The following is a 12,237-nucleotide window of genomic DNA, read 5'->3' as shown; positions in this document are numbered from 1 at the left end:
CATACATAGCTCCCCTCCCTCAGGAGCCACATAAATCATTTCCCTGCAAATCAAATATGTCTTTTCATAAAAACAATTGTTCCTGTCATTTGTTACATAATAATCAGCACTAAAACCTGCTGAGGATGTAACTCGATCTATTTATGCTGTTTGTAATCACACAAAGACAAGGGTAACTGGGAAGACAGGATAATGTTGGGAAAAACAAAAAGAGTTAAGTAAATAGCAGCAGATGCAAGGCTGGGAATGTTTAAATATCAAACCAGTCTGTTCATTACCCAGGAATATAACAGGAGCTACCTGTGAGCAGTGTGAAAATTCAGACCAGGAGACAGTAATGAGAGATGTTTTTGTATCTCATGTTTTGTATCTTCCCCTGGATAAACCATTCCTAGCACCTTCCAGCAAGGAATATCCAGCCACCAAAGCCAGGCACTGCCAGTGTGTGATATCCTAGCACAGGCACAGGGAACCATTTCCTTCCTTGATCTTTTTTAATAAGGGAAAAAGCCCAGGTGTCTGCTCCACCTCTCCCAGGGAGCCCTGACCCCGGTTCTCCAGGAAATCCTAATCCCCTTGAAGCAGAAGAAGAGTGAGGGCAAGGTTAGATGCCAGATCTGAAGCTGTGTTGTGTGTGATGTCCAAAGGCACAGTCTGAGCTCCTGGCAGTGCCCGTGAGCTGCTTCCTCTGCTTTGTGACCCTCCTGGAAGGACAGGAAGGACAAGCTTCTGCTCCATCATCAGCTGGCAGTGCCACACCACCCCCTGAACCTGCAGGGCTCATTCTGCTCCGTGCATGGCTCCAGACTGCTTGAGAGAACACTGGCACCTGGTCCCTGCAGGTCCAGCAGCTCAGCCTCTGGCAGCACAGCAAGTCCTGCCCAGCCAGCCCATGCACGGGACAGGATCCATCACGAGGCACTCAGGGAGCTGCAGACAGGGGAGCTGACGCCACTCCAGGGCTGGAAGATGTTCCTCAGAGCAGGAGTGACAGCAGGGACCTTCAGCCCAGAGCTCAGCAAGCCCATGGACATCCATGGACCAGCAGCCACCTGTTCAAGAGCTGTTTCCCCCTGCACAGGAGGCAGAACTGGTGCCCTGGGCACTGCCCAGCCCTGCCCAGGCTGCCCAGGGAGGGGCTGGAGTCTCCCTGAGCGGGGATATTCCCGAGCCCTCTGGACACGATGCGGTGCCCTGTGCTCTGGGCTGGCCCTGCCGGAGCAGGGAGGTGGCACCAGTGACGCTCTGTGCCCCTGCCAGCCCGGCCCAGCCTGGCCCAGCCCGGGGTCCTGGAAGGTGAAAAGGCCCCTCAGAGCTGCTGCCAAGGGATGTGAACCATGAACAGGACACGTGCTGCTCTGTCCATCACCATCCTCTATCCAGCTCTTTCCCCAGTGTAGAAATCCATGAGTACTTTGTCACACTGGGTCACTGCATCCCCATTCCGCTTCTCAGCAGCTTCCCCCAGAGCTCCTGCTGTCCCCACGTGTGATGCTGCCTTGTGCAGATGAGCAGGGCTGCCAGAGCAGGGTTTCACCAACTGGAACAACCATTAATTGGCTCTTGTGCTATCAGTGTTTCAAGGACCCTTCAAAGTGCAGTTGCTTGGAGGAGAAAATGCACCTGCTAGTGGAGCTGCTTCCTCCTCTCCTCTTCACCTTGACCAGGGTATTTTTAGCTGTATGGACAGACTTGCCAATACTTTCACCTTCAATTGTTTGCAAGGAAACTTCTCCCAGTAATGAACACTCAGGGTCAAGAGAGGCAGCAGGAAATAACTGGTGGGCAAAAGCAATTTCCCAAAAGGCTTTTTCAGTATTTTCTGCCCTCAGTATTTTAGCTCCCCTTCTTCCCACAGATTTCTCTGATGACAGAGAATTTAGTTTGCACTTGATTTTAATACCCTCAGAGTTTGGCCTGAGGTTTAGCACAAGAGTGCTGTACCTCCACACACAAAGCACCTGACCCCGCTGCCCACATGCCTTTGCAGCAGAAAGTGCCACTCAATTCCTCTGAGTCTCACAGATCCACTAATCTAAGTTCATTTGGCAGAGAATGGTCCAACACTGTCATCTGAGAAGGCAGGAAAACTCATTATTCCAACAAAAGCTCATTATTCAAAGGCAACCGTCTCTCTTGGCTGTTCATCCCAGCAGGTAAGGTGACAACGTCTGCCAGATCAGTAAACACAGCCCTGGCTTCCATCAGAGCCCAGGAGCAGGAACAAGAGAGGCAGACATGCCTGTGAGGCACTGCTCTTATCCATTCCTGTGCTGCTTCATTAATTACTCCAGAAGTCAGCAGTCACACAGAGCCTGAGCTGACACCAGCCCAGGGCCCTGCTCAGCTGAGCCCAACACACCCAGGGCACAGCCCCCCTGCTGCTGTGCTCAGATCCCCTGGGCTGGGTCAATCCTCCAGAAAAAAGCAGATTTCTCTGCAACAGGAGAGTGACAGGGCTACCAAACTCCAGCACACACATTTTAATGTCCTTTACATACTGCCATTTCAAGGGAACCTCTGAGAACCAGAGACAAGGAACATGGGATTTACAATTTCCCTGAATTTCCAGCTTTCCTTCATAGTGTAACCCCCTTGTTAGGAAATCTATTATTTGATAATCTCTTCATCCCTCACAGCACCTTTTATTCACAGCATTTCATTTACTGCCCCGTTTGACACACACATTCTGCTCTGGAAAACCACCCAAACCTGCTGCACTCCACACACCTGACAGCCCCAACCATGGAAATGTATTCCCAACACACCAGGACCCTCTCCGTGGTCCCTCTTAAAGCCTCTCAAGGCTTCCACTTCTGCAGAAAGTAGAAGCAGGTAAAGTGAGATGGAAAAAAAAAAGGTGTGGTGAGTCAGCAAAGTGTAGAAGGAAGGAAAAAGCCATTTAAAAGCCATTTAAAAGTCCATTCTTAAGTGTGTACCTTTTCAGCCAAGGCCTTTAAGCTGTCTAGAAACCTCTGCCAGAAGTCCTTGAAGAGGGGTCTGTCAATCCTCCTCAGGCTCTCCTTGGTGCTGGCATCCACACTGACATAGAGCTGGGTCACAGGCTCCAGCCTCCTGCGAAGGGAAAAGGGAACTGCTGCTGTCACAAAGCTGCTGCTGGAGTTTGTGCTCTCCTACAAAAGCAGGAACAGGAACTGGACACCATTTCCAGGGAAAGTTCATCTCTTGGGGATTGGGCACAGCTGGGACTGGATGATCCTGGAGGGATTTCCCAACCTCAGGGATTCTGTGATTAAATTCAGCCAGTTCCCACTGCTGGACATGCTGAACTCCCCTGGCCTGCAGCAGGATCACCAGTGACATTTTTGAAGGGATCTCAGAGCTGTTGAGAAAATAAACCCACACACAAACCAGCACCGTTTTCTCCTTCTGCTGCCAAGGCTCTTATTCCACAGGAATGCTGGACAGAGCCCTTCTGGTCACAAGAGCTGGTCCCAGCAGCTGGGAGGCCAACACTGGGAGCTGCTGAAGGGACCAAACCCCCTGTGCTGTGGGATGAGCCTCGCTGGAGTCTGACCCCTCCCATAAATGCCAAAGGAAGAAAGGAGAAGCAGCAACAACACAGCCCATCGGCAAAAGGATCTAAGGGATTGAGAAGAACCTAGAAAGGAGCTCCCTCAGAGTCCCAGGATCCCTGAGGCTGGAAAAGCCCAACCTGTGTCTGATCCCCACCTTGTCACCAGCCCAGGGCACCAAGTGCCACCTCCAGGGACAGGGACACCCCCCCAGGATGGAGACAAACCCTTCCCACTGGCAGGAGTGACGGAGGCAGGGAGTGTGACACAGCCACCCTCTGTGGCATCTCACCCCGGGGGCTGCAGCATCCACAAGCACATCCCAATGTACCACAGAGCTCTCAGCATTTGGGGGCAGCATTCTGGGAGTGCTCTGTGTGTTTGTAATGAGCAGGCACCAGTCCCAGCTTCATTTCACAGCTTCATCTCCTCTAGAGAAGATGACGAGAAGTCAGAAGCCATTGCTCAGCTGCCAAACAGTGCCACCTAAAAATACACTGTCACCCAAAGGTGACCTAGGGACAAGAACTGGCCAGAGTGAGACTGATCAGAGCTCTTTGAGTCCAGAAAATTCCACTTAATGTGGAATTCCACTCAGCCAACCATCACAACACATTCTCAGTGTGTGCATTTAAACAGCAAAGTGAAATAATCCAGAACAAACTGAATATTTCAGGTTAAAATCTCAGTTTTGTAAACAAGTTTGTCTGGACTGGCAGCCCAAAGCCACAGACTCCAAAATGACCAAATGTTCTGAGCCTAAGTGGATTGAAGTGCTCAGTTTCCAGGCACACTCAGCCAAACTCTTCCTTTACTCAGTGCTGTCTTTGCTTAATTAAAAGGGCCCTAGTGAAGATGGAGCAGGTGCTTCACAAAAGAGTTGCTGAGAAAAATCATCTCAAAGCTAGAGACAGGCAGGAGCCAGCCTCTGTCAGCTGGGGAAATGAAGGAATCAGAAGTGATCCCAGGGAGGGGTTTCAGCCCCAGACAGGAATGGTCCCCAGGGCTGGGAATCAGCCTGGATGAGCTGGGCACGTTCTGCCAGGGGGAACAAGGAGAGGGGGCAGCCATGGGTGCAGTGAGAACAACACTGCTGTTCCTGGGACACAGCTCCAGTGCAGGGTAACAGCAAATCCAGCCCTGTGCTACCAGGATGGATTTTTGGTGTCAATTTCCAAGCTAGCTCAGACACCTGAGATGAAATCCAGGAGACCAAATCCATGGCATTTACACATGGATCTGGATAGAAATCCTGAGCTGAAACCTTCAGCTGAGCTGTGCCACTCAAATAAATTGACTTCAGGCCTCCAGGCCTGAGGTGGCTTCACCAGGCAGGCAGGACAGAGCCCACGAGAACCAGGAATAGCAACATCAAAAATGAGCATTTGCTGGTGAGCATTAATAATCATTATTGGTATTATTATTGACCATAAACACAAACCCACCCATGAGGGGGTTTGTTCACAGCCACGGATCAGAGACAGGAGCCAGGTATGGGTTCAGTAGGAGCTCACCTGGTGTAAAACCTCCCTCAGTTCATTGTGAGTCTGTGGCAGGTGAAGCTGCAGCCCAAAGAGAGGAGGAGGAGGAGAGGAAGGCACAGGGGGCACCCCCTGGAGCCCCTGTCCTGAATCCAGCAACACTCCAGGCCATGCTGCCCTCTCCCAGAAGGGGTTGGGAGGGACCTGAAAGCTCATCCTGCCATGGCAGGAACATCTCCCACTGTCCCAGGAGCTCCCAGCCCTGTCCAGCCTGGCCTTGGGCACTGCCAGGGATCCAGGGGCAGCCCCAGCTGCTCTGGGCACCTGTGCCAGGCACTGCCCACCCTGCCAGGGAACAATTCCTGCCCCAAATCCCATCCAGCCCTGCCCTCTGACACTGGGAGCCGTTCCCTGGCTCCTGTCCCTCCATCCCTTGTCCCCTGTCCCTCTCAGCTCTCTTGCACCAGAGGTCACCCTGCCCATTGCAGGATGAACTTTTTGATGACAGTTTCTCTGCTGACAGCACAGAAGTGAGCTGGATGCCTACTTCAGTTCCCATATTAAGCAAATCATCTGCTTTGATGAGCCAAAGATCAGTTGCAATTTTTAAGACAGCAAGCCTAGCATTTTATCCCCTTCTTTTTTGTTTCTTTTTAAAAAGATTCAGCAGATCCGAAAAGTGCAGCTTCAAAATAGTGTGTGCTCTCTTTTTAAACTGCTATATTTAGGAAAGAGCAATTTCTATCTACCAGGCACATAATACATGACTTAAAGTAACTTGATTACACAATTATTCAATCATTTGGAATGCCTTTGTAGTGTGTAATTACTCACTCCCAAACTGCCTGCGCTCCCCCCTCAGTGCCAGGTTCAGACCACGAGGAGTGCAAAGGAAGCAGTCCCAGGAGCACTGAGAGGAGCTGGCATGGGCTGGGTGACACAGCAAGGCCACCCTGCCCACAGCTCCCACAGCTCCCACAGCTCCAGGCCTGGATTTGCTGCTCTTCTCAGCTGCTGGGATCGTGAGGAGCTGCATTTCCCCACGTGCTGCACTTCCTTGCCACACCGCTGCAGAGTTTGGAAACAGCAGCCTGAATGCTCCAAAACATCAGGAAAAGGGATTCTTTACCTTTGTAAAGACTCTGAAACAGTTCACTTAAGTGTTTGGAAGATTTCATTAAAGTCCCTCTGAGGGAGGTTAAGTGGATCTCACTTTGCTGATGAACACGTGCTTGTCCCCCCTCCTCATCCTCCTGGGGACACTGGGCTGGACAGAGCTTTGGGTCGAGCTTTACAGCTGCTCTTCTGGGCTCAGAACAAAGATCAGCCCCAAGAGGCAGCCTCTGAGCTCAGTGCCCTGCTCTGTGCCCTGCTCTGGCAGAAGGACAGAAGTTCTCCCTGCCCCAGGCACAACCTCTGCTCCCCTCCTGCCACACCTTCACAGGTGCCACATTCCAGCTCTTCACTCCACAAGCAATCAGCGTTTGTTTAGGAGGGACAGAAAAGAAAATCAAACTGAGGGGGAGAAAGGGATGAGAAGGAGCATGGGGAGATTGAGGTTAAAAGGGAGATTTTTCATTGCCAGAGCTCATGCTGAGCTGACTCTGAGGGGGCACTAAACGGGATCAGGACACAGGTCAGCACACCAATGTTCCAGCAGGAAGTTTAGCAGGAATTTCCTGCAGCTCCTACCTGATCTCCTCGGGGAACTGAGCGTTGGTGACCAGGAAGGTGGAGATGCCGTGCTGGTGCAAGAGCCTGACGAAGCGGTTGATGTGTGGGTACATGATGGGCTCCCCCACCAGGGACAGGGCACAGTGCTTCACTGCCAGGGCCTCCTCCAGGAGAGCTGCCTTCACTCCTGACACGCCTGGAAACGGGACAACAGCCTTGAACCATCAGTGGATGGGGCAAGCTGCTCTGGGGGAAGGTGGCCCTGCCCATGGCAGGGGCTGGAACAAGATGATTTTTAAGGTCCCTTCCAACCCAAACCCTTTTGTGCTTCTGTAACAAATCCCCCACCCAAACACCTGTATCCAAAACACACCCTGGCACAAGGAGGGCTGAGAAGAGCAGCTGGAGCCTCCCAAAGCAGAGGGGACACCAAGCCACAGCCAGGGAGCAGCTCTGCAGCACCCAGAGCCTGGGGCTGGCTGTGCCCTGGGCACTGCTGACAGACATTTATGGTAGCACCTGAGCCAAGGTTAAACATTTGAGCCAAGCTCTCCACTGCTGAATGCTGAGACACACACACACAGGACAGCTCCATGCCAGCCCAAGCAGGTGTGCTCAGCCATGGTCCCCAGAGAGAGCAGCTCCCCAGCACAGCGAGGGGCTGAGCCCAGCCTGGGAACACAGAACACGCAGCTCCACAGAGGATCAGAAGAAAAGCCAGCACATGGCACAGTCCTGAACAGGCAGAGACCTTTCAGAAGAGGAAAACATGCAGAGCTCAAGCACAGCATCCGTGTGAAAACACCAGCTGAGCCCCACTGCTGATGCCCACGGGAGGGAGGGAGGGAGGGGGAGCTGGATGCTCCTCCAGCCCACCACACCTGACCAGGTGCTCAGGAGCCCAGATGAAATCAGCTGCCTCCAAACAAGCTTTTGCTCCAAATCCATCACTTCACATTTCCCTGACATGCTTTGATGGACTGCAATCCTATCTGAGGCTTTAGATTGGGGGCTGGTTTGTTTTAAAGATAAAAAACAAAGCCTGGAGTGTGAATCCAGGTCCTCAGCTCCCCTCTCGCTGCCTTGACGCTGCAATACAGAAAATTACAGCTCAGCTGCAAAGCCCAGATAAAAGAGGTGTTTGTGGATATTGCTCCAGCCTCACGTAGCAAAGCTGGTTTGGAATCAGAGCAGGGCTCAGTGCAGCCAGGCTGTCCTGAGGAAGTGACAGGACTAATGGTTATTCCATAGAAACCTGACAGTACTAAATGAGAGCTTTTTTGGAGAAGAAAGCAGCATCTCCAGCACATGCTGAGATTAAAGGACTAAATTTCACATTCCTAAAACTACTGCAAGTCAGTTTTGGAATTAATTAATTTCTCTCTCTCAGCATTTTGCATCTGGACTCTCATAATTACCTTGCCAGCTTTATAAGCAGAAGAACAAAATGCCAACATCCCCTAAAGTTTGAGTGGAACTTTTCCCAAACAGTTTACACCAAACCTGGCAGATCCAGGCAGAGGAGGGAGTGGGTTTGTACACAACCATTTCAGCACACAAATCACCAGCCAGGCAGGGATAAACTGCCCAGGACTGCTGTATTCCAGGAGGGCAGGGACTCTCCTGAATCCCTATGGCCCTGATCCTCCCATCAGCTCCCAACAGAGCACATCTCCCTGGAAAAGCTGATTCCAGCTGCTCCACCAGCCTGGGAAAGGACAGCAGCAGCTGGCACAGCACCCTGGGGAGGCTGGGGCTGACCCTGGTACCCCTTGGAAGGACCTGAGCAGCACCACAAGAGCCTGGGGGACAGGGGGATGAGGGACCTGCTCTATCCATGCTGATCCATGGTTACTCCAAGGATTTCCTAGGACAGGCCACGCATTTCTCTTTGGGTTTTTTTCCCTACATTATCAGACTCCCACTCTCCCAGTCCTGAGTTATGTTTCCATCCTTTGCAAGGGCACAGGGATTTACAAGTCGCTTCCCAGAAAAATGTATCCATCAAATAAACTTCCCAGCCTCGCTCCCTATCAGTGAGGTGTCTCTCCATCATTTACCCACCAGAGAACTCTGGGGCTGTAATGGCTGTGCCCTCCAAACCCAGCACAAACTCTGCTAACACTACAGCACAAGATGATTTATCATCACCCACAGGCACCCAGAGTACAGAGGGCTATCCTGCAGGGTATCCTAAAGGAGAAAGGAACACAAAAATTCTGTTCCTGCAAAGGAAATCTCATTTTTACTGCAATGGGTTGAATGAATAAAGCACCAGATGAGCTCACCAGTTTCTGTGGCCCATGGAATGGGTGTGTTTCCAAAATGACAGCCAAGGCCAGGGCTCATCTTGCACGTTTTATGGCTGTTCCACTCCATTTGTGCTGCTCACAGGCAGCTGGGGAGAGCAGAACCCTGGAGCTGTCCTGCCAAGCTGGCCAGCCCTGCCAGCACACACAGCTGACCCTGGCACAGCAGCCAGATCATCACATTTGGGAAATAAAACCCCAGCCTTCTCTATAGTTATAGACACAGAATAGCCCCAGGGAATTGCTGTGGGAAGCAAGCTGCTTTCCAGAGGTGCTCTGGAAACTGCAGCTTCAGTCACAACCACGGGTACTGAATAATTCCTGAAAATCAAAATCCCCTGCTTGCTGCTGTTTCATTATTAATGAGACAAACACAGCCCAGAAGTTCCAGGGCCAACACAAAGCTGGGTATGAAGGCTAGCAGTGTATTTCCCGTCAGGTAAGAGCTGATTGCTTTTGCTTCCTACCCGGCCTCACTCTTCCAGAGGAGCCAGGATCCCTCATCCTCCAAGCTGGCTTTAACCACTGGGGAAGGCTCTGTGCACACCCAGGGAAAGGATTTGACAACTACCAGGATACACCAGAGGCAACTCCACTCTACTCCCTGCAGGCAGCAGCACACACTCAGCAGCTGAGACTCATTTCAGAAAACATCAAATGTGCCACAGCAGTTTCGTCTCCCCCTCTTCCCGATATCCTGAACCTCAGGCCTCCTTCCCAAGGGACCAGGGCATTCTCCCCTGCTCTGAAGATGTCACTGCTGGTTATCCTCTAACAGCATCGGGGTGGGGACAGAGGAGAAGTTACCTTTGAACTGCCTGATCATGTTCTGGTGTTTCTCCATGGCCTCCTGCAGGATCACCTCGGGCTGGTCCATCTTCCAGCGCCACTCGGTGCCCACGGGGTTCGTGTGGTGTCTGAGGGAACAGGGGACAGTCACTCCCTGCCACTTGGAACCCACCTGGAGAACTCACCTGCCACCTGGGCTAAACATCAGCTACAACCAGGAAAGGACACACCAAAGAGATCCCTGGAATTCCAGCCCCTGGAATTATGGGAGGAGGAAGAGGGAGACCACAAAAAAAGCTTGGCCAATGCACAAGCCAGCCTTGTTTAATGTTCCTGCTGGTACAATCTGAAACCTGACTGTACCTTTTCTTCTGCACATGCTGAGAGCAGCAGCAGGAGCCCAGCCTGGGCTGGGCACTGACCAGGACTGAGATATGGAACCTGAATGAAATGTTTTCCCTAGCATGGGTAAAGCCACCCTGGAGCAGGCTGGATAAACGGGCTGCCAGGATCACAGGGTGCCAGGGCTGGATATTAAGAGAAATTTCTTCATGGAAAGGGTGGTCACAGGGCAGTGGTGGAGAGGTTTAAAAGCCCCATGGATGTGGCACTTGAGGACAGGGTCTGGTGGCCTTGGCAGTACTGGGGAAACAACTGGACCCAGGGATATTAGAGAGCTTTTCCAACCAAAATAATTCTGTGACTCTCTTCCAATTGAAACCTTAACGATGGAAGATGCCCCATGCTGAAAAGCTCCTGCCAACTCTGAGATGCTCCTTTTTAAGAGCAGACTCTCCTGAAAGGCAGGCAATTCTCAGTGTCCTGTGCTTCTGTCCACCCACAGATTTGTTTTCAGTTTCTTCTTAATTTTTAAAATACCTTAAGTACTTCTCCTATGAGAGATTATTAATTTTTAATCTCTGTATTTCGCAGGGCTTACTGTGATGCCTGGCTTTTGGCCACCCACTGATTTCGTGTCTGAACACAACTTCAGTTGCTGTCTACAAGCACAAGCTGAAAACTCCAAGCACAGGTATAAGCATTAAAGTTACAGCAGAAGAAATACGAGCCAATTTCTTCACAGGATATTTTACTCTGTCTGATTTGCCTCCTCCTCAGATGCAAAAGTAATAAACCCTATTAATTTAAATCTTATTTAGCTGTTCCATCTCTCCACACTAATTGACTGGGCTTTGGACACTGAGCCAAAGACCCTCATCAGATCAGGTCTGCTGGGTGCCTGTGCTGCAGGGAGGTGTCACAGAGCTCCGAACCCACACTTGCTCTAATTGATTAAAAGATTTGCTCACTTGCACATTTCCATTTAGGCAATTTAGCCAAAGAGACACAGCCCCAGTGAGAGCAGCTGGGAGCGGGGATGGAGAGAGGCAGAGTCCCTTGGGGATGGGATTATGACTGGGGGTGCTGCAGTGATTCAGGTGTGGGGTGTCCCCCTCAATGTTTTAATGGAAAGGGGGATCGGGGGGCTCTTGTGGCTCTGCACAATCCCTGGCAGGAGGGGACAGCCGAGGGGATCAAGGACAGGGTGGGACTGGATGATCCTGAATGACTCCTCCTACCTCAGTGACTCTGGGATTTATCAGCTGCTGTTCTAGGAAGGCATCAGCTACTGAGTGATCACTCTTCACTCCTTCAGAGCAATGGTGGGAGTGCAGGTACCTCCAATATGGGAAACAATCCCATTTCCAAGGACACTGCTCAGGGGTTCACCCCACACAGGCAGCACAGCTGGCTCAGGAACAGCTGGCTGTGTCCCCCAGAGCCCCACCCTGCCCACAGGGTGCCTTACCTCCAGCAGAAGACACACTTGTTGGCACAGGCCAGGCTGGGGGTGGCCTCCATGCAGCGGTGGCTCTCGATGCCATAGAAGGTGTGCTTGTAACAGCCCCCACGGCCCCGCAGCATCGACTGAGGGCAGGGAACACAGCAGCAGGGTTACAACTCAGCTGGGGCCAAACTGAGGCTACACACACACCACGAGAGTTACAGACCCAGCTGGGGCCAAACTGAGGGTACACACACACCACGAGAGTTACAGACCCAGCTGGGGCCAAACTGAGGGTACACACACACACCACGAGAGTTACAAACACATCTGGGGCCAAACTGAGGGCACACACACACCAGGAGAGTTACAGACCCAGCTGGGGCCAAACTGAGGGTACATACACACACCAGGAGAGTTACAGACCCAGCTGGGGCCAAACTGAGGGTACACACACACCACGAGAGTTAAAATTCATCTGGGGCCAAACTGAGTGCACACACACACACAGGAGAGTTACAGACCCAGCTGGGACCAAACTGAGGGCACACACACACACCAGGAGAGTTACAGACCCAGCTGGGACCAAACTGAGTGCACACACACACACAGGAGAGTTACAGACCCAGCTGAGGATACACACTGAGTGTACACACACAACA

The 12,237-nt window shown here is 51.8% G+C and overlaps 1 protein-coding gene across 16 annotated transcripts in view; it reads right to left on the bottom strand.

The window, feature by feature from the left end:
- Positions 1–12,237, bottom strand: part of LOC111937628 (S-adenosyl-L-methionine-dependent tRNA 4-demethylwyosine synthase TYW1) — a 50,004-nt gene that overhangs the window by 17,993 nt on the left and 19,774 nt on the right. For all 16 annotated transcript variants that reach the window (XR_015278580.1, XR_015278581.1, XR_015278579.1 and 13 more), the window contains 4 exons: positions 11,600–11,718; positions 9,808–9,917; positions 6,710–6,887; positions 2,940–3,075 (listed from right to left, as the gene is read on the bottom strand). Coding sequence is in view for 13 of the 16 variants with exons in the window: in XM_086859986.1 (XP_086716112.1) it covers positions 2,940–3,075; positions 6,710–6,887; positions 9,808–9,917; positions 11,600–11,718 (543 nt within the window). In the remaining 3 variants the exon portion in view is untranslated. The remainder of the gene's footprint in view (positions 1–2,939; positions 3,076–6,709; positions 6,888–9,807; positions 9,918–11,599; positions 11,719–12,237) is intronic.

This window comes from Cyanistes caeruleus, chromosome 21, assembly GCF_971803275.1.
Source record: "Cyanistes caeruleus chromosome 21, bCyaCae1.hap1.1, whole genome shotgun sequence".
NCBI classification, from domain to species: domain Eukaryota; kingdom Metazoa; phylum Chordata; class Aves; order Passeriformes; family Paridae; genus Cyanistes; species Cyanistes caeruleus.
This window is presented reverse-complemented; position numbering and strand designations above follow the sequence as displayed.